Source organism: Megalopta genalis, chromosome 3 (genome assembly GCF_051020955.1).
Source record: "Megalopta genalis isolate 19385.01 chromosome 3, iyMegGena1_principal, whole genome shotgun sequence".
NCBI classification, from domain to species: domain Eukaryota; kingdom Metazoa; phylum Arthropoda; class Insecta; order Hymenoptera; family Halictidae; genus Megalopta; species Megalopta genalis.
The window spans coordinates 30741171-30762903 of NC_135015.1; the positions used below are offsets into that span (position 1 = coordinate 30741171).

At 48.1% G+C, this 21733-nt stretch overlaps 1 protein-coding gene across 1 annotated transcript in view; it reads right to left on the bottom strand.

Moving 5' to 3' along the window:
- Nucleotides 1-457: 457 nt before the first annotated feature.
- LOC117218240 (U-scoloptoxin(05)-Sm1a) overlaps nt 458-21733 on the bottom strand; it is a 120834-nt gene continuing 99558 nt past the window's right edge. Inside the window, exons 3-4 of the mRNA XM_033466500.2 lie at nt 17576-17633; nt 458-10949 (exon numbers count right to left, since the gene is read on the bottom strand). Coding sequence (XP_033322391.1) covers nt 10813-10949; nt 17576-17633 — 195 coding nt within the window. The 3' untranslated portion in view covers nt 458-10812. The remainder of the gene's footprint in view (nt 10950-17575; nt 17634-21733) is intronic.

Here is a 21733-nt window from a genome sequence, read left to right on the forward strand (position 1 = left end):
TGGTGCATAACATGCACGAATTGCACAGTTTCTCCCGATCGTGTAACGCTCGAGATTTCGTCCGATCTTGTTCGCCTCTCTGCAATTGTTTCTCTCAACGATTGGATTTTTGTTTCTTTCTTTTTAAACATACTTTATTGGACTTGATACAGATGGCTTCGAATTTGGATGTCGAAACGGCTCGATTGCTATAACAAATTCTTCGACAGCATTTTAACACAGAGATCTTCGTTAGAACAGCGTCGACTTAAAATTTTCTCTTTGGCTTCCCGTTGGCAGAAGATAATTTCTAATTTTTTTTTTTGTTCCTTAGAGTTGACAGAAGAGTTGAATCAATAATGACATTCGAGAATGGTTTCACCTAACGTCGATATCTATGCTCTAACTTTGAAGTTTCCAAAATCTATTCATCTACTTCGTTCTTCGTCTTCGACAGTTTCCAACTCCATATCAAGAGTTCGTAATTACGGTCTTTATTATTGCGTCTGTGTGTGTCTAATATAAATGTACAACTCGTCATACATATATGATTCTGCTTACGTGACTAAACAATATAATATAATATAGTATAATATAATATATATATTATAATATAATTTAATATAATATAGTATAGTATATATGTATATATAATATATATAATATATATTTTTTTTTTCGCTCGGTCCTTTCTGTTTAAGTAATCGTCAATTAATCGTTAATCCTAGAGTTAATGCGTGTTTCCACTTCTTTTCCTCGTTTTCTTGAATTTCGTGCGATCCTGGCGTAAGACGATACTATTTATGTATAATATTTATTATATATATATATAACATTTCTTTCTCTCTCTCTCTCTCTTTTACTCGAACGTGTTCTCTAACACAGGCACTCGTTGTCAAACATTCTCGAACATTCCGAGCCACTTTCAACGTGTCCGCGAAACCGGTGATTTCGACCACCTGAATCAGGAGTACAGTAATGTCTCTCTAATTGAGGCTCAGATTGTGCACGAAATTGGACAATTTGGAAAGAGTAGATACGATTATTCGAGCCTTGCAGCTCGTTTTTATAGTTGTTGATAATTCGTAACTGTAAAACGAGCCGCAAAGATGAGAAGAGAAGACTCAAATTAATCGTATCTCCTCTTCCCAAATTGTCCATTTATCTGGACAATCTGAGCGTCAATAAGGGAGACATTACTGTGTCTCGAGGAGATCACGCCGCTTGTCCAGGTGTACGCGCAGCTACAAGCAACCGAGGCACACGTTTCCACAAAGAATCATGCTACGGACAGCTTTTGACTGTAACAGGTCGATGGAACACGCAACAGAAGATTAACACGTAATCGTAGCTCGAGACTCGCGGCACTCGGCGGACAATGACGCGCAAAGTTTGAAACCGTTCGCGTTCGTTCGCGGCCGCGTTTCGGTTTTTATTCGCGGAAATAGCGGCGCGAGCCGTTGAATGGGCAAAGTGGTTCGAAGAATTCGTTTTACGGTGCGCGTACACGTAAGAGAGAATTTAACTCTCGAGGACAGAGCGGGGCCGAATGGAGGCCTCGGCGTTCAAATCCCGGGATACTCGTCGGCCGGCGTCGACGTCGACGTCGACGGCGAATGGAAACTCGGCGAGAGGATCGGAGTATCGCTCTCGACGGCGTCCAAAGCCTCGACGCCTCAAAGCCTCGACGCCTCGAAGCCTCGCCGGTGTCGAAATATCAGCTCGCGCTTATACACGCGACTTTTTTCTCTCGACCTCTCGTCGACACGCGTTTGCACCCCTCGTCCCGCCTGGTTCCCTCCGGTTTCGGTCAGAGCGATTCACTCGGCTCATTCATTCGCTCTCATTCAGCCGAACTGCAATCGCGTCTCGTTCTACCGTCGGCATTCGCTCGGTCCGTCTCTTTCGCATTTTTTCGACTCACACTCTCTCTTTCTCTCTTTCTCTCTTTTTAACGAACGTGAAGGATAACGAGTTTACGAAGAACAGGAGAGCAGACTATGTAAAATATTCCTTGATCAGCGACGAGGCCGAGTACCGCGGATCCTTCGTTCTTCCCGCGCGAGAACACTCTGTTCCCCCGTTTACAGCACTCTCAAATTATGGCTCGATTGTCATGGAGAAAATTCGATCGTCGAGGAAGATTCTCCGACGAAGAATTTTCCTGGAATTTTTCGCAGTCGAAGAGGCAGAACGGAGACACGCGTTCGGCGTGCGCCGGCTTTCCGTTTGATTTTTCCTAGCTTTGTAAACGGGATTTTTGGTGTCGCGGATAATTGCATCAATAGTGCAACGATGACCTAGAAAGGATCCTGCGGGTCCGATTGCCTGCTGGCCAGGTGTTCCGGCACGGCGGAGCAACGGAATTGCCCCTAGAGTCGAGAGCGATAATCGTGCATCACTGTGCGCGCCACGAAATACTTAAGGTCGCTCTAAATTACTAATTACCGGACTGCGGATCGTCATGCGGATACTGTTATGCACGCGCGCCAAGTCGCATTCGTGGAAAGGAATACCCGGGGACTCGGATCTAAGGAAGAAAAAAGAAAAAAGACGATGCAAATTTCGTACATGATTTGTCGCATTGAACATTTCCGCAGTCCACCGATCATTTTCGAACGCAAACGCTTCCGATGTTCGCAAATTGACAAATTAAGCGATATAAAATCGTGGCAACTTTCGGGCCGTTCGTAACGAAGTATCGGCTCGTCTCGCGAGAAATCGGCCTCGTCCGATGTCAACGCTCGATCACTCGAAAGCGAAGCTGCAGGCACGCGCAGGAGGTGAACGGAAGTTCCGTTGCCAACTAACTAGAAAGCCCGATCATTTTCACCGACTAACTATCTCGCACGCTTGCACTCACTTTTATACACGCATACACTCCTTCTTTTTCTCTCTCTTTCTCTCTCTCACTCTCTCACGCTCTCTCTCAGCGATCGGTTTGCGGGAAGAAAAGAAAGGCAATATTCGTTTTATTCATTTTTTTGTTTAGACTTTGAACGTTTTTAATACCTATCGAAATAGTGCACGAAGCGAATGTAAAATGTACGCTGGCTAGTCTCTCCCTATTATCCCGCGGGAACGCTCCGGCCATCGTCGGGCCACGCGAACAGACAATAAATATCGGCTCGACGAGACTCGCCCTCGGTTTCGTTAGTTGTTCGCGGCGGAAGCTTAATTAGGAGGTTGTCGTCGGAACGATGTGTCGAGTTAATCGATCCTTCTCTTATCTTCTCTGTTTTTCTCTTTCTCTTCTCCTCTCCATCTCTCTCTCTCTCTCTCTCTCTCTCTCTCTCTCTATTTCTCTCTTTCGAGCGTCCCTCGTTAGAATATAGTAAAACCTTACGTGCTAAGGAAACAATATCGCCCTGGAACTCGAATTCACGCGCGAAGCGTCCGCAACTCGTTCAGGCTGTCGAAAAAGAAACGTGTGCGTCCTTTTTGGAACGTCGATATCAGCGATCTGTGTCATTCCCGCTGGTTCCTCTCTTTCGTTAGCTTTCCTCGTCGGCTTCTCTTTTTACAAAGTTTCGATGCGGAACGGTTCGAGGCGGCGCGCTCGCTGGTTTTGTTTCTCCGGTTTCCCGATTGGCAGGTGATCGAGGGATCGTGCTCGGGCCCCGGATCGTCGACGACCCTTGGTGGGTAGGATAGCAGAAGCCCGGTCGACGCGTCCCTATTTCTCTCACTTTGCGTTATAAAAATACATGGATAAAATGTAAGCGAAGCATGTCGAAGCGGTGGTCGAGGATCCTGGCCCGGGTCGCGATCGACGCGGAATCGATGGAACTTCCACGATTTTTCCCACTGTTTTTTTCCGTGTTTTCGGCCGCCGAAACACGCCCGGTTAACAAACGCATGTTTGCTCTCTGCGACGCGACAGAAGACGGACGAAGCAGCGACAACAGAAAGAAGAGAAAGATCGAAGACAATTGAATCGTAAAAGACGTGGATCCCGTCGCGTAAAATCGAGCAGTTGCAATTGTAAAGTGTGAAAAAGATTGGAATAATTGTGGAACGTTAATTATTTTCAATTGGTTAAAATTACAGCTTCATGTTTAAAAAATTGCACGAAAGAATTGCAATCTTTCGCGAAATCGGCTGCAGCTGCGGGATTTTTCGTTTCGATCACCGTCCTGTCGCGAGTCCGATCCCGGGATCAAGATATCCCGATGGAATCGCGATCGGGAAACGAATTTCCCGCGGATCGGCTGCCTAATCGATCAAACGTCCACGCGAGAACGGACCGGCGACCCGACGATGACGGACTACCCGAACCAGGCGGATCTCGGCGCGAATCTTTGTCTCGTCTTCCGTCGGCTTCGTCGCGAACGGCTGCCTCGAATCGTTCCCCCGGCAAGCAACGGCGACCGCGACGTTCGATCGGCTGACGTCTCCGTGACGGCAAACAGATTTAGGTTCCATAGTATTTTAGTCGCTAAACTCGAGAGCTAACTTTAGATAAATCATCTTCGCCTAATCTCAAAGAACAGGTATATAATCGCTAGAATCTCTCTGTTCGCTACCGTTCGCTCGGTGATTAGGTAGTGTTAATTACTCCCTACTACGTGGATCTCGCTGCTCGCTTATCGTTTATCGCTTATCGGCTAGAATGACTCGCTCTTCCTTTTTCTTTTGGTTTTCTCTGGCTCCGTTTTTTCGTGTTTTGTTCTCATTGCTTAATTCGCTCTGTCGCGTTGCTACTAATCGTTTTAGGAATTTCGGTGACGGGCGATCGATCGATCGACCGACCGACCGATCGATCGACCGGACGCTCTGGTTAGCCTGAGAAGAGAATGGCGCGCGCTCGTTTCGTCCCGGAAAAGCTTCGATCGCGTGCGAAACCTAGGAAAAATTACGGATGAACGATCCGCGGCCGAATCTCGGCCGCGCGTGTTTCGTAACGGGCCGCGAAGGAACGGGATGGAAAACAGGATTCGGGAGGTGCCGGGAAATCTCGGGAGGACCAATGAGGCGTCCGATGCGGTCGCGTGCTACCGAAACGTCCTACGATCGACTCACGCGAACCACTCGTGATAATTGACTCGTACGAATTACCTGTCGCGATAATTGACTAGCGCGAGCTACACCGGAAGGGAAACGAATTTACATCGATCGGTCGGGAGCACGGATTTTTCTGTTTCGTTTTTGGTTTCCTTGACGCGTTCACCGCCGGCGCACGCGACGCATCCAAGCTCCGAGCCGATGCCGATCAAATTTTTACTTCGATATCTATTTCCGCGTCGACCGATCGGCAACGATCGCGCGACAGTGTCGGATTCGTCGAAATATCCGCGGTCCAAGACGTTCCGCGTCCTACTCGAAGGACGCGATCGATCAACGAAACGCGAATCTGGAAAAAAGCCCGTCATGATTTCCCAAAGATCGAAGATTTTTGGGAAATTAAATCTACCTCGATTTCGAAGGGATTTTCAGCAGAATCGCGCGCGATTACAACGGAAGTAACGAGTTCCATAAAACTTCGAATGTTCAAAGGCGAAAGAAACGGAAGTTTCTAATTCCAGACACGAAATGCCGTAGTTCCGAAAGTTCCGATTTTACGACGTCGAAATCGTAAAGTCAGCGTTTAAATAATTTTCGTGCTGCCGTTAAACCGCTCCGATTTCACGATGGAACTACCGCGGATTTTATAATTCCTGCCTGGACACGGCGATTCCATTGTTTCGCAGGGAATTTTTCAAGCTTACGATTCCGCCGGGAGTTGGGATCTTCGATTTTTAGTTCGATACCGTTTTATGTCCTCGCCGTGTGCCGTAAATCATCCACGTCCTCTCATTAAAACGGCTTCGAGTTCGAAGCGTTGATAAAAGAGATGCATAGCGAACGTTGATTTTGGACCGAAAAACATTCGTGTCCTGCGGCATATTTCGAAAATAGAACGACTGATCGAGCGCGCGTCTGGACCACGAAGTAGCACAGTAATGTCTCCCTAATTGACGCACAGATTGTGCAGAAAAATGGTCAATTTGGGAAGCGGAGATACGATTATTCGAGCCTTGCAGCTCGTTTTCATAGTTGTTGACAATTCGTGACTATAAAAATGAACCGCAAGGATCGAGAATAACCGTATCTCCTCTCCCTAAATTGTCCATTTTCGTGGACAATCCGAGCGTCGATTAGAGAGACATTGCTGTATCGAATGGTGTTCAATCCAGCGGTTGATACAAGCTTTGAAAAATTCTCCGCGATATACCGGATGGCGAACGGTGAACGCGTTCAAGCCGAGAAAGAAAGCTGGAACGGGCCAGTGCGCGGTCCCCTCACGCCAACCAATTACAAGTCCCACCCGCACTCGGTGTCTCGTTTCGACAATCGATAAGGCTACTTCTCAAGCGGTTACAATATTAATGTAATAATAATCGACAAACTCTCTCTCCACTCGTCGTTTACACGCTACTTTGTGTATGTATATCCGGATGATTTCCAGTTAGTCGTAATGTTTAATGGTAATAATAGTAATAGTAGCAATATAATAATAATAATCATCATCATCGTAATAATAATAATAATAATAATCCACAATAATAATAATAATAATTAACGTTATCATTATTATTATCCTCGCTGTTTCTTTGTTTTCTTCATCTTTTAAACTTGTTATCTGTATGTAAGTTACATATATCCACGCGATTCCTTTTGTTTCTTTCTCCACTCTCCCCCTTATCTCCTCCTTTCTTTTTCTCGCTCCCTTTCGACCCTAACTTGTTTTCACCGTATCTACGTACCGGTCTCATTCCTTTGTCCCAAATCTGAACGAATTCTTACGATCTAGAAAGATGTCGGCACGACCGCGAACGACCGAGGCATCGGGGACCCGTTCGACGCGTTCGCCTCGCCTCGCCTCGCCTCGTCTCGTCTCGACTCGCCTGTTATCGCGGATTCGTTGATAACGATTGTGGTCCGATTGTTTCCACGTCGGCGTTCGCCTCGCTTCGCGGACCCGTGGGTCGACAGTTGTCGCGGCCTGCTCGCCACCCCCGCGCCCTTGCGTCGTCCCCGTCTCGGGCGCCTCTTTGTTCGTCGCCGTTCGGCCGAACGACCGATTCTCCCGAAATAGTTTCGCGTCCACGGTCGCCACGGACCGTCGAGAAGCTGCTCGACTCGGACAGCCGGAGTTACGACAAAAGATAGACCGATCAGGGCCGGCCACTTCGAACGCGAAACGGCGCCGCCGTTTCGAAACGTTCGCTGTGCCCGCGAGATCCTCGATCGGATCCCACCGAATTTAACGCGTTCGCTGTCTTTCTCGCACGTTTCTCTCGACCACTGTCGCGTCTCGGATTAAATGAAATTAGACTCGGTTACACGATATCTTGCAACGAGCGATACGTCGCGGGTAAACGAACGCCGGCAGCGAACGCGTCGACGGGGCCCGGTCACGGCTGAATCGGTATCGTAAAGAATTAGGAATATTTTCAGAGACGGTTTCCTCTCGGCTCCTGTTACGGTAAATCCTCCCTAATCGACGCTCGGCTTGGAAACAAGAACGGACAATTTGGGAAGAGGAGCTGTACGATTGTTCTAGCCTCGCGGCTCGTTTTTATGGTCGTCGACGATCGGTGACCATAGAAACGAGCCGCGAGGCTCGAACAATCGCATCTCCTTTTTCGAAATCGTCCATTTTTGTGTACAAGCCGAGCGTCGATTAGGCGAATTTACCGTATACGATCCGAGACGATCGTCGCTTTTCGTATCAGGGAAAACAGCATCGAAATATTTCGCCGATTTACGACACCGCGCGACAATCAATCGGAATACCATCGACGAACGGAACGATCGCAACGTAAAGAATCGTGTAAAAGTTCGACCGGAACGAATGGCAGCGTACATTATTCGCGAACATGAACAGCGCACGGTTTCGCAGGCTCGCAGGAGATTCGAGCATTAGATCAATCGAACGCGAACTTGTGCTCCCCTGAACGCACGCAGCCTGGCCTTCATGGACTATCAAAAATTCAAAGGCAAAGTTTTGCCGGCTGATCTCTAAATAAATCGAGGGGCCGAAGCGGAACTGCAGTTGGTAGAAACGAGAGGAGAAAAGTTTGTTTTTTTTATAGGGTCAAGGGAATGGAAATTTTCTAATGACAGTTGATAGAACGGAGAAACTTCTCCCGGGGAACTGTTCGAGGAAACTCGATGGCGAAAAGAGTGTAACAGAAGGCGAGAATGAAAGTCCGATTACGGAGAACGAGGCGAACCGGGTATCGGGATGGAGAAGGGAGAGAGAGCGGGATTCTATTAAGAAGAAAAACGCGAAGAAGATCTTATTAGAGGAAGAGAGGAGGGGACGAAGAGGAGGGCGAAACGAATTGCGTCGGGGGAGAGAAGCGAAGCAATGAAAGAAATAAGGAGGGAGGTCGTATCAAGAATCCGAAGAGCCCTTTTTAATGAAAACTTTCTCACCGGGAAACGCAAACGAACGTTCTCTCTCTCCAGCCGGAACGAGAAGAACGCGAGCGTCGCCGCAGGATCGTTTTATAAAGGGAACGGAAGAAACGCGCGCTCGGTAATTCGAGGATTTTTCAAAACAAAATTAAACTTTCCGCGGCGGAGCGCGGGATGAAATCCGATCGTTCCTTCCGAAGAAGGATTACGCTTCCCCGCGGAGGGAAAACGATATTCTCGTCGGAGAATATAATCGGATGAGAGCGGACGGCGAAGACAGACGAGTCTGATATTTCCGAAAACGAATGAGAAAGTTTCGTCCGTGGAGAGAAATTTAGGTTCGCCGATGAAGAAGCACGGCTCCCTCGAAGAAGAAGAACGAGAACAAATAAACGCGGCGAGGAAAACTTCGGAAAAAGGAAGAATACATATTTCTGCGGCCGGGAGGAGGAAGAGAAGTTTGCGCAAACACGATGCAGCGCGGCACCGACGCGGAAGGCTTTTATTGACCCCGCGCGTGACCAGAGACCGTTCCGTCGATCCCACTATCGAGATTTCTTTTTTCTTCCCCGTCGTTACGTTATCGCGGAAATAAAACGAGGAGGGCAAATAGAGAGGCGGGGAGGGAGGAGGATCGCTGCTAGGTTCCGTCTAAATTGAATTCGTGGACCGGGCAGAGAGCTGACCGGTGGAAATTCGCCCGCGAAGGAACCTCGATCGTCTCTCGAATACGGCTGTGCAGGCTATCCGTGAGAAATTATTCCCTCGATAGCCGAAGATATTAAAAACCGTGACGGCTGGGAAGGCTCTAGGCGACGGTCCAGCGGTCCCGACGACGAGAACGCGATCGTTTTCGCGGATCGAAAACGCGACGGGAGACCCTCTGCGCCGAAAAACGGGTTATTGGAAAGCCGTGGAATCGGCGGTCTTCTCGGTTATTGCGGAGGAAGGTTGTTAAATGGTCGCTTTCGAGCTGGAAACATCGGGCACGGCTGGTGCCGCGTTTAACAATTTTTTAATAAGCAGCACCATGCTTCCCCAGAGTAGAAAATACCATTTCCGTGGCAGTTGAGAAATGATTACCCCGAAACGACGTCGAACAACGTCGAACAAACAAGTTTTCGCGATACCTGATAGCTCTCCTTAATTTAACCGGACTCTCCTCGTTCTTCCGATAACGTTCTTTTATAGGACATCGATGCCACGCGGCGATCAAACATCGTCAAACAAGTTTTTATAAAACGCGGCAGCTTTTCGTGAATTAAATCGATTCCCCCGACGCTTCGGCGCTTCGCGTTATTTAACGGAAAAAAGCAGATGGATTCGTTTCTCGTTAAATGTATTCCAGAGAAAGTCCTGCAACTTTCAAAAGATTAGCTTCGCGAAGAAACTCGAGGTTTCCGATTGATCTTCACGTTTTGCGTCGAAACATTCCCCTGATACGTGGAAGTGTTTCGCTGCGAGGGCCGTCGAAAGAAATTTGAATGGGGAACGGATTCCAGAAACGGGAACAGGGAAACGAAGAAGAACGCGCAAACCAATGGCGAGAGAAATAAAAACGTTGCTTTAAAAGTTGGAAGCAGAGTCGAAACATTTGAACTCCGCTCGAATTATTCTCAGCTGGGAAAAAAAGCAGGAACACAAGCAACGGCTTCTCGAAAGATTAAAGCAGCGTTACGGAAAGGTTTGCGAGAAGTTTCAAGATTTCGTCAATCCCCGAACCCGTATTAAGCAAGTTCTCGAACAAGAATGCAATTACGTTCGAAGGACCTCGAGGATCGGGAGGTTCAAAGCGAGATTGGAAACTCGATAATGGACTTGACCACTTTAAAATATGAACTCCCGGCGAATTCCATCGTGCTAAGCAAATCTTCAAAGACGCGGGAACACAATGACGTCGAGGAGCTTGAAACTTCCCTCGAACCTCCGTTAACTTCGAACACCTCTCCGAGGAAACAAGAACATAATCGCGTCGAAAGAACTCCGCGGGAGCAATCGAGAGATCAAGGATAACGGGGAAGCCCGAAAGACGGTTTAAAAATCGGGGCCGGCCGCTCCGGAGCGCGAGAATCGGCGAACAAAAAAGAATTGCACGGGAGGCCCGCGACGAAGATTCGACGATCGGCGATCGATCGATCGATCGATCCGGACGCGACGACGAACGAGCTCGTTAAAATCCCGGCTGGCGAGAAGAGGCTGCGAGCGCGCGAACGAGGCTGGCTGCGCGGCGGGGGTGGCGATTTTCGGTGATTTTCACTGATCGACGAGCGACAACCGTCGACTCGTCAGCGTCCAGTCAGCAAAATGGCCAGGGCGATCAGGCGTGAACGTCGTTAATGTACGGCGCAACGTTCTCCGACCTTGTTCTCGCGTTCGATGGATCCCGGTGCTTCCGTTCGCGGGCTCTTGGTCGCTTCTAGCGACGTATTAGCCACGAAGGGTCCGCCCGACGAGGAGAGCCGCCATCGCGACCCCGAGGAATACCACGGTGCTGCTGGCCGTCAACGACGGCCCGGAGTTGCAGCCATCTTGCTGGCAGCAGTACGTCTTCGTGCTCCAGGCCTCTGGAAAAAAAAACAGAAACGCCGATTATCAAGCTTGCCGCCGAAAACGTCGCTGTTTTCGCGATTTGTCGGGCGACGGTGGCCGTTTACGTCGAGGGGCGTCAACTTGGGGCACGTTTGAAAACGCTGGTTAATTAATCGATCCTTTGGTCGTTCGTGGATAGATTCGCATCGACGTATCGTCGAGGCACTTCGAATCATCGACTTAGTTTGGAAACGCCTGTCATCGATCATCGAGCAACCATGTGTCTTCCCATGCACGAGATTACCGTTCAAAACGCATGACAAATGCTGCAACTGTACTCGCATAATGGACATACAGTAATGTCTCCATGACTGACGCTCAGATTGTGCACAAAAGCACAAGTGCTTCGAGCGGACGTCGCCCGATGACAAAGGTTACATTAAAATATAAGCGAACGATCGCCGCAACTCGTTGTTCCATCGTTTCCTTCCACCGTCGGTTCGCGGCTACGTTCTCCCAGCTAATTTCATCGATCTTCGTCGCGCGAACCGAGAATTGCCGGCTCTAGAAAGCACGCGGATTGTATAAATTGCACGAGACACATGCTCTCCGATTTTTAAACCTTGACGAAACCGTCTAAACAAGAGCGAGATCGTCGTATCGTCCGGTCCCACGTTGTGGACTCCCGAGATTGCTTCGATTCAAGGCAGATTTACCTTTCCCCAGGCAAATGGTGGAGCGAAAAAGAAGAGGAGAAACCCGATCTGAGGACAATCGATGTCTAGCTGGCTCTCGATTCGAATCGGACGAGGTCTCGCGAGTCCCTCCGTCGAGGAACCGGAGAAACAAAAGGAGGACCGGCTTCTCCCAATCAATCGTCATGCGATCCCCGCTCGCCCATCGTACTTCCGTGCGGAAAGTCAAGAGGCTACTAATCCGGAAAACCTAACAGAGAAAGGGTCCGGGAAGAGGACTCGTCTTCTGTCTTGCTTGTCCGATGGGAAGGAACGTCGAATTCGGTATTCGAGCGGATTAGAATCGACGGACGGACGTGATCGAGCACTGATTGCGTCTCGTTCACGTCCTTTTTCTCTTTTTCTTGGTCCCTCTCTCTCTTTCTCTCTCTCTTTCTCCTTTCGGTTAAAAATGGGCGAACACGAGGGAAGCAAGAGGCAGATGGTCGGTTAGATTCGGCGCCAGGATCGTGCCGAACTGTGTCACGGAACTGGACGACGTTACTAATTTCTATTCAATTTACCGTACGGGCAACTGCTGGGACAGTTCGGGAAGCGCCCAGTCTTGGAAATTAATCGGGAGTGTGGATCGAAGCCTTTTCCCGGTTCGCGGAAAATTAAATTTGCATGTTCCGCTTGACGCCGACACCTTCTGTCGCGCACGTTGGTTTGGTCGGGGTCGGGCGAAAAGGAGATTTTAGATATATTGCCGGAGAAATTGAAATTCGCGGCATACATATACGTAACTGCCAGTTAATTTTAATTGTGATCCGACAGAAATTCCGTTCCGCCAGATTTAATGGACGACTGGCGTGTTGTACCAGATGTAATCCAAACGTTACACGAGTAAACCCAGCCCAGATTTATCGCGAGCCGTCTCTATACCGAACCCCGACCCGGCATAACTTCGCTCTTCGCGTAATTAAGAATTAACGCGGACGCAATTTATATCCCTGCGAGGCACGAATTCGGGCTACGATTCTCTATGATCTAAAATACATTAGAGTCGGTTTCGACGAGCTGCTCTAGGCTACGTTCCGTGTAGAGGTTCGGTCAAGCGTAAATTAATGAACACGCGCGAGAGATACCCCTCTCGGGAGACTGGTAGAATTCGATCGAACGAGCTTAATTCTCGAGCGAAACCATGATCGGGAGTCTTGGCGTATCTTCCGCGAAAATTTTCGCTCGCGCACGTTCGACGAGCATCAATTTTGAGATTAAATCGCCGCGGTATCCGACGCGCGCGATAAATGTCTCCGATATTGCGGAATACCGTGTACCGTCAAAGCCGATGCACTCCATTGTGCAGCAAACTGGAAGGTAATCCATCCTATCTCGACTCTATGATCCACCTAATTTAAATCTAGAAGCTATGCGAGCCGGTCGCAACCTCGGATATTCCGGCGTCTGACCACACGCGGCCTCCCGCCACCGAATTCCAGGGTCCCGTGAATTTTTCATGCGGAGTCTCGCGTCGCGGAAACCGGTTGTCGTAAAAGGTGCACCCGGCTTTCGCGGCACCGGTCAGGTGAAAAATTTGAAAGCGACAATTCCGGGAACCGCCCGCGAATTGAATCTTCTCGCCCGGGATCTTCGCTCGTTCGAAAGGCACGGATCTCCACCGTGTTCCAGCACGTTTTTAAACAGAAATTTCCGTGACCCGACGCTTTTCTTATTTATACGGATGAAATATTCAGGCGAACTCGGACTCGCGAAGGACGGCCGGGCGTTCCAACCGTTAAAGAAACTAATTCTCCCGGTCAAATTGCTGGTCCCGGGACAAAGAGCTTTTCACGTTCGGAGGACATGAAAAATTATGTCAGCCGTGAGACGCTATTCACAATTCTTTATTCGAACCGGCAGCGTCGCAGCGACGAGCTGCGCGCCCATGATATTTCTGGCAGGAAATATTATGCTCCATTCCGTGCAGTAATTTATTTCTATCGCGAAAAGTTGATCGGTCTATGATGGAAATTCTTTCATTTTATACTTTGTTTTCTCCACGCTTGTACTAGCATTTTCAACCGGCAGCAAATATTCTTACGAAATCGGCGAGGCGAATCGTCGAACGATCTCCATCGAAAGACGTAATAAACGTAGCGTAATAAACGGACCGCGTTGTCTCGTGCAAATTTCCATTTTTCCAGCTTATCTCGTGGAAATTGGAATCGGACAAAATCCCCGTCGAACGAAACAGAATAAAAATGTCGTCGATGCGACGTCGACATTTTGCTGCGTTTCGAAAACGCGAACGATCGCTCCTGTTATCGTTAAGAACGAGAAATCCGAGCTCGGTTGCTCTCCCGAACCAGCGTAAGAAAACAGCGCGCGAAGAAATTCGAGCGGACGCGCGGGGTTCGCGTGAAACGAAGCGGACAGCTACGCGTTCGCTCGTCGAACGAGCCCGTTGCTTTCCGGCGTATTCTTCCAGAGGATCGGGGAAGCCGGGGAATTGAACGGCGAGCATAATTCAAGGGTAGACGAGCAGATTGAAATCGTTCATCGGGCCGTGTAAAATGCAAACGGTAGGAGAGCGGTAATTAAATTCTAAACAGGAAGATCCGACGGGTACGGAAAAAGGAGAAGTTACCTGACGCTAATCCGTGTAAACCGGGAGATCCGTGGAAACAGAATCGAGGGGGGTAAAAATTTAACACATTGACTGGTAACACGTACACTCCATTGTGCGAGTCGAGAGGATTACAAAAGTTTCCTGGGATTTTCAGTTCGGAACCGGGGACGAGAGATTCCCTCGTTCATTCAGCAGACCCGTTCTCCCCCCCTGTCCCCAGTCCCCGATTCCTCTCGCCTGGTTCTCTCTCTTTAATCGCATTACGCACGTCTGTCGTCGCGACGCTCCCGTCGACGGGTTTTTGCACGACCAACATTTTGCAGGTTACCGTTTGATAAGGAGCGGCCGAGTTCACAGGCCTTCCGGTTCTCCTTCCTGCTCTCCTTCCGGCCCTCCTTCCGGCGCCGATTGTCACCGCGATTTGTTATCGCGGACCCGCCGAGCCTTAACGACACTCCATTTTAATGGGGGAAATTGCGGGCCGAACGACATCCCCTAATGAATTCTACGGCCATTCGTACCGACCCCGCTGCAATTCCTTTCATTGCCGTTATTCCGATCGAGGAGATATTACCGTTCCAAGTGTCGTTCTATAGGTTTGCTTTTTCTCGCTCGTGGCACTGTTTTCTACCGATTTTTCGGTAATAATAATTTTTCAGTAATAATAATACATTTTGAATGATAAGAAAGCGGAGTTTCATACAGAATAAGAATCGCAGCATCGGTTGCAAGATACAAGATCTACGTGAACATTGTTTCCCTTTTCAATGAATTCGAGATGATAGACCGGTGTTTCAAAATTCCTCAAAATATATAGCGTTACTTTTAAATTATTAGATCGCGAATTTTTGAGCAGACGATGAATTGCCCGCGTGAATTGCAAACCGCAGACGATCACGTATTAATTGCACTGTCCGCATTTGTTTGTAACAGGCTGTTACATCTATTTGCTCGAATCGTATGCCAAATTGAAACATTTCTGGCCAGGGAGCAAACGATATTAATCGAATCTGTGATACTGTTAATAAACGATAGATGATGGTTGGGGAATCGACAAGCGATTTGAATTGTACATCGACTGCAGCAGGAGTATAAGTCTGTCAGCAGTCGGATCAACAGCGCGGAGGTGGCATTGGATACTCGAGTGGTGTGCATCAATCAGTAAGGAGACAAGTGGAACAAGATCGTCCCGTGTCAGCCGAGAGACGATAGATCGATCCGACTGTAGTGTTACGATACTGTTTGGGTTGATACAGTCGCGGACACGATATTCCGAGGACGCGAAGCGTTGGAACGAATTCGTAACGATCGGGCAAGTAGAATAAATTCTGCTATATGGTCAGACTCGATTAGCAATATATAATTTCAGCACTTGACATATGCGAACAAATGGCGCGAAGCCTGTAAGAGTGTCGGTCAACGATGATCGGACGAGCATTTTCTTAATATCGTCGGGCAAATAGTTCGATTCCGCTATGGTCGGGCAAGCAACGTTTCTTTGCACGGTCGGCCAAGTAGCATTGTCCAGCCACGGTTGGACAGGTAAAAGTTTCTGCGTGTACTTCGCACGATTCTTCGTTCCACCAGAGCATCGTAACACTTAAATTAGATCCTCGCAAATCTCGGTCCGATTAAAAGGAATTCGTTCGAAAATACAGTCTATTGCAACGTTCGAAATGGCATGGGTTCTTCGAGGTCGAGTTGAAAACGTAGCGTGTTCCTGCTTATGAGACAAAAATCCCTCGGATCATCAGAGGAATGATCCAGGAGAATCCCTGCGAGTTCATTGAGAAGATACGGTTTCTGTGGCCGGGTCAAAGGTACCGAGCGAAAAATCACGAGTCGTTTCATACTCGACGTGGAGAGGACGAGAGAGAGAGAGAGAGAGAGAGAGAGAGAGGACTAGAAAGAGAGGGGGGAGAGGGGGTGGGACTGCTCCAATTTCTACGCGATGTGGGCACCGTTCGAAGAGGAGCAATTCCAGCGCGGTTGGTGCGGTAAACCGCGCGTACGCGATTCGACGTAGCCGCGCGTGCAACTCGGATTTCAAAGTGGCGGCGGCTGGCGGATCTACGTCTTTGAAGAGGGGAGGTCTTCGATTCTTCAGGAATCCGGCCTTTCAGGGAATCGCGCCAGCCTCGCCGTGCTCCAAAGAAATTCGAGGAGGATTCAATCCCGTTGCTTTTTATCGCGTATCTCTACAGTATACTCGCTCGAGTATCGTATGAGTTGCGCCATTCAAAGAAGATACCTGACCAATTAGAGCAGTTGCCCTCGCCTCCTTCGTTCTTCCTTAATGAAAGCCTCCGATTCGATCTTTTCTCCGCTCGCTAGCTGAACCGTACTCGGCTGAACAGTCAGCGATAGGATCTACTGGTCGCAAGTTCTACGATCTACTGCTGAGAAGTAGTATAAATTTGTCGATGGTCAGGCAAGAGTAGGATAACCTCTGTCGGACAAGTAGCATCCATTCTTTAACGATCAGGCAAGTAGTATAGAAATGTTTAATAGCAAAACTAGGAGAATAAGTTCTGTAATGATCAGACAAACGGTATAACTTCTTTGACGAGCGGACAAGAAGTACAAATCCAGTCGTGATAAAACACAGTCTGTTTTTGATCTATAAATTACACATTTTTCTCAATTTTCTCAATTTTACAATTGTTCGTACAAGAACGCGATTCCCTCTAGCAATCGCAGATCGATCGGCAACAAATGGATCGAAGGAATTCAATCCCGGCTGCTTCCTTGGAACCGTTTCTTGCCGATCCCGATTTCCAATTTCGCTTTTCTTCTCGACCCCTTGATCCCGGATTCGCGGATCATTCGGAGCAGAAAATTGGCCGGGGCTCGCGACGAGGGCCAGGTCCGAAAATTCAGCAACGCGGATCCCACTGTACGATCTCGCGAGCAAACGAATCGATCCGATAATTGCGCCGGATGGTGATACAGAATGAAATTGTTTTTGTTCAGCGGCGGGGGGGAGACAGATGCGACGAGTATTTCCGCTCGCCTGGGATCGTTTCAAAGAACGATTCTCATTCGAAAGTTTAATTGCTGCCGGGGCAAGATCGCGTCGCGGATTTGTTTGTCCGGGAGCATTAACAAGCGTTTCCACACGTGGCCGATATAAGTTGACACGGTTATCCGCGACGGGCTGCTCATCCCGTCGCTCGTTCAATCCGAACCGAATGAATTGCCTCGGAGAGCGGGTGTCTTTTTTTTATCGGAACTCTAGACCTTTGTGCCGCGTGGATCGTTAAATCTTGACTTCTGTACTCGCGAGGAACGTTTCGCTGGTTTTCTTTTTTCGTGACGGTGTCGGCGGAGTTTGAGACGTTGAACGAATACTCACCCTTTTCTACGCACTTCGGTACGCAATCTCGCACTATCGATCCCTCGCTGACGTATTTCTGAAACAAGAGAAAAAAAGGGATGTCATTGTCAGAACCGACTTCGTTGGATTTCTCGCGAGTCGCAAATTGATGGAGCGATCGGTTGTAATTAAATCGCCGCGCGATTCTCGGTTAAGAGTTTTTGTATTCGTGCCTGTCGGAAACGTTTCCGAAAATGCGCAGACGCGTGTCCAAATATTTACCGAACCGGAAAACCAATTTTTCTTTCTCCGCGCGTAATCCGACGCGACACGTTGCACGATCTAATGGAAGCGGCGAATATTTCGCAACGATTGTATGGAACGTACAAAGTCGGCAGTCGGTTATACGATCTGTACATGTCGATATCGATAATTCAGTTCCTTTGAGTCTTTCTAGTAAAACATTTGCGTTCGGTATTAACCGTCGAGCGTGGCATCCTTTATCGAATGACGTGCTTTATACGTGAAATTCGATTCGCGAAAAAAAAGAGCCGGAGAAGGGATAACAAGGATCGAAGTTGTGTTAGAGGAAAAGCGGTATCGGGACCAGATATAACGGGGAAACGAAACAGAAGTGGGACAAAAGTATTAAGGTTCAACGGAAAAATCAATTCCCGCCGTCCCCATCGAATTGAAACAGCGAAAGTCTTGGGAAATCGGCCGCCTTCGGCACGCCCGGATTCGTGGAACAATGGAAGCCGTGAAATTTGAATTTATATTGGACCCGCGGCGGCGCGGGATTCTCGCCTTGCTCCCACTTAATCCCGCGATATTCTCGCCTCGGCTGTTTACGTATACATTAAATGCATATTCATGTCGGCAACATTTGTCGAAAAAATGTGATAGTCGGGACGCGAAATATTAACGCGCCCGCCGACGATAACGAACTTGACTGACATTTACATCCTCGCAGATCTCTCAAATATCTCTCAAATAGAGAACAATTCGTACATGGAAACGACGACGTAGGCTGGAAGGGCAGAGATAAAATGGCTTCGGAAAGAAATCGCTTCGAACACCGAACTTCCGAAATTTGCAATTTTCAAGATATCTTTGATATTAGAACAGCCGCCATTTCGGAAGAAAAAATCATGCGACGTTCTAATTGGACTGGTTTCGAAGCTCGAAACTTCAGCTTTAATACACCGTTGTTCATTTTTATGCAAAAATTTTCTGCACGTTATTACAGGTGAGAAACCGAAGCCGTTCCATCTGCTGCATTTTTTGGGGGAACAACGCGTCGTCGGTTTACAACTTGTATCATGCGAAAAAATCTCGACCAAAAATGAACAATGGCTTGCAGAAGAGGAGGCTTCGAGCTTTCAAATGAGCGCAGGTTCAATGCAGTAGCATGCTTTTTCACGAAATTATAGCAGTTCGAGTATCCAGCCTTTTTCTTCTTTCAATGTTTCCTTCTATTTCATTCGTGTTATAAATAATATAATGTTAATCGATTCCCGTGTCTAGAACTGTGCTGGTAACTGATTAAAAAATCATTCTGATAAATCGAGGTCCATATTTAATAGGTTAAATTCATTAGCCCCGGACAGGTACTGGTTTCTTTCGCCAGCCTGACCAATTATTGATCGTCTCCATTCGTTAACTTAAATGTTGAACCTTTGCTACTTGCTCCGGAAAAACTGACCCACGTTTCTTGCCTTTTCAGTGCCTAATATACTCAACTAATTACACTATTATAGAAACAGATTCGTATCGTTCGTATCATCGTAATGCTTGTTCGGTCAAACACCGACCTATTCTACTTCCGAAGTAAAAATTACAGGTTCCGTCGCAATCGATTAAAAATATTCACAGTTTCAAAACGCATTATAAATACACGCAGTTGAGAACGTTCGTGTCCTGTTTCATCTCTGTTAAAAATCTAATAGCTATACATTGTGACAACTCCGTTCAAAATTGAAAAGACGCGTGCTCTAAAATTTATCATGGATGCGTGCAGCTCAAAAGTTCCACAGCTTCGCTCGATATTTCTGTTAAAAATTGAGAAGACGCGTATTCAAAAATTTGTCACATATACGCAGTTAAATATTTCCACAGCTTCGCCGATGCCCCGTGAAAAATTGAAAACCGAATCTAAAGGATATCGACGAAGCTCCGATAAAATCTCCGGGAAAATGTGCTGGCCGGCTTATCCGCGAGCCTACCCGGCCGGGGAAACACGGTCAATATCAATCTCCATGTTTCCCGAGAAAATATTGAGACTTCTGATCACGGCGGCGCGCGCTTTGCCGGCGCGCAGATGCCGTTTTCCGGTCCTTCTGGCCCCGATCGAATATCAATGAGTCCGGCGCGGGCGATTTTCAATCGCGCCGATGAACTCTCCTTAATCGACGCCGAGGGTCCGCCGCAAGCCGGATCTCCGATCTCCGACCTCCGATCTCCGACCTCCGATCAGCGAGCACCGATCTCCCGGGAGACAATGGCGGGGCGGGGCTCGAATTTACATCGAAATCGACTCCGGTGCTGCATCGCTTAATTTCGGTGCCCTTTTATGCCGTGATTCCGCGGCATTCATTTGTCTTCATTACTCTCTCATTATGACCGAACGCTAACCTACATTACTTGGCTGTCTAGATACCGATCAATACCATTTCTCGGACCGAATAATCATCTGCTCTACCTAATGGCGTGCCACCAAAGTGGCTCGTGCTACTTGTCCACGAAACACTGTCCGGCGTCGCCGAAGAGCGACGGCACCGCTCGTCTAAAATATCGATCTGCGCTACTTGTCCTACTGAATAGAGCATTAAAAAAGAGGCTCAAGAGACATATATATTATATATGTATATATTCTTTACCGAAAGAGCGAAAAACGGTTGATGCTTGTCCTAAAATCCGGCAGTTTGACGTCGAATTTCGCTTTTGTGTTTTGCCAGCGCTCGAGGACGACGAGACATCTGTTTGTACGGATTTTAGAGTACGCCGCCTCTAAGAAGTTCTACGAAGAAGCGTGTCTTATTCTCGGTATATGGAAATGTTCTAATAAGATGAGTAACGGATTCGAACGGGTTCTCGCTCGACGATGTTTCGAAGATCCGCGCAGAACATTTCCAACCTCCGCGGCACGCAGCTTTTCCGTTAAGGCGCCGACCTATCTTAATCGCAAGTGCATGACCCGGCTGTATAGTTAATTCCGTGGCGAGCATTTGTCTTCGTCGTTCTCTGATTCTCGCGAGCGGGTTCGTGGTAACCGGTTGCGGCGCACGCGACCGCCTTCCCGCCTCGCCTTCGTCCATGAATCGCCCGAGCGGAGCATGCTAATGCGCAAAAAACGAGCCGACTTTCTCGGATTTGTGTCGGTCGGTTTCGTGAGCTACGGTACTCGGTCGTTGAAGCGGAGTCGTCCTTGCGCAAACAGAGGAAACTGCGCGCGAAATTTTTACGCCGTTTCTTTGCCACACTTTATTATATGGATAGATCCTTTGAGAACGATACGATCTTGCGAAAGCGTCTGGCTTCGTCCGACAGCAACCTTGACGAATCCTCGAAACGAGACGCGCGGAGAAGAGACGGGCGGCAGTTTAATACGTGCGGGAAGATCGGGGCGGTTGGAGGGTTTAATATGTACGACGTCCTCCGGGCGTTAGAATCATTCGGTATCGATCACCGACCGCCTATGACGCAGTCTGCTCCGGGAACTTCGAACTCGACCAATCGGAAGACACGGGATAGCGAAGCAAACAACTCGATCTTTCGGAATCATTGTACCTTTATATTTCGATAGATTCTGTATAGAAGTAGCATAGAATTAACACGGTCGGACAAGCTGCATAGAATCTACATAGACGGACGAGTAGCGCGGAATATACATAGTCGGACAAATAGCTTTACGTGACCAGGGAAGTAGTAGAGAGGATCGTAGTCGGACAAGTAATATTACAATCGTAGAGTAAGACAGGTCGTATGGCATTTATACGATAAGACAAGTGGCATACGTACAGTGAAACAAATGGTATTGCATTCGTACAGCAAGACAGTTCATATTAGATTCATAGAGCGATACAAGTAGTCTAAAAGCCACATAGTCGGACTAGAATTAAATTCGCGTAGTAGCATAGAACATGGCGTAGACTACGATAGCATGAAAGTAGCGCAGAATTCCTGTAAGAAAATGAC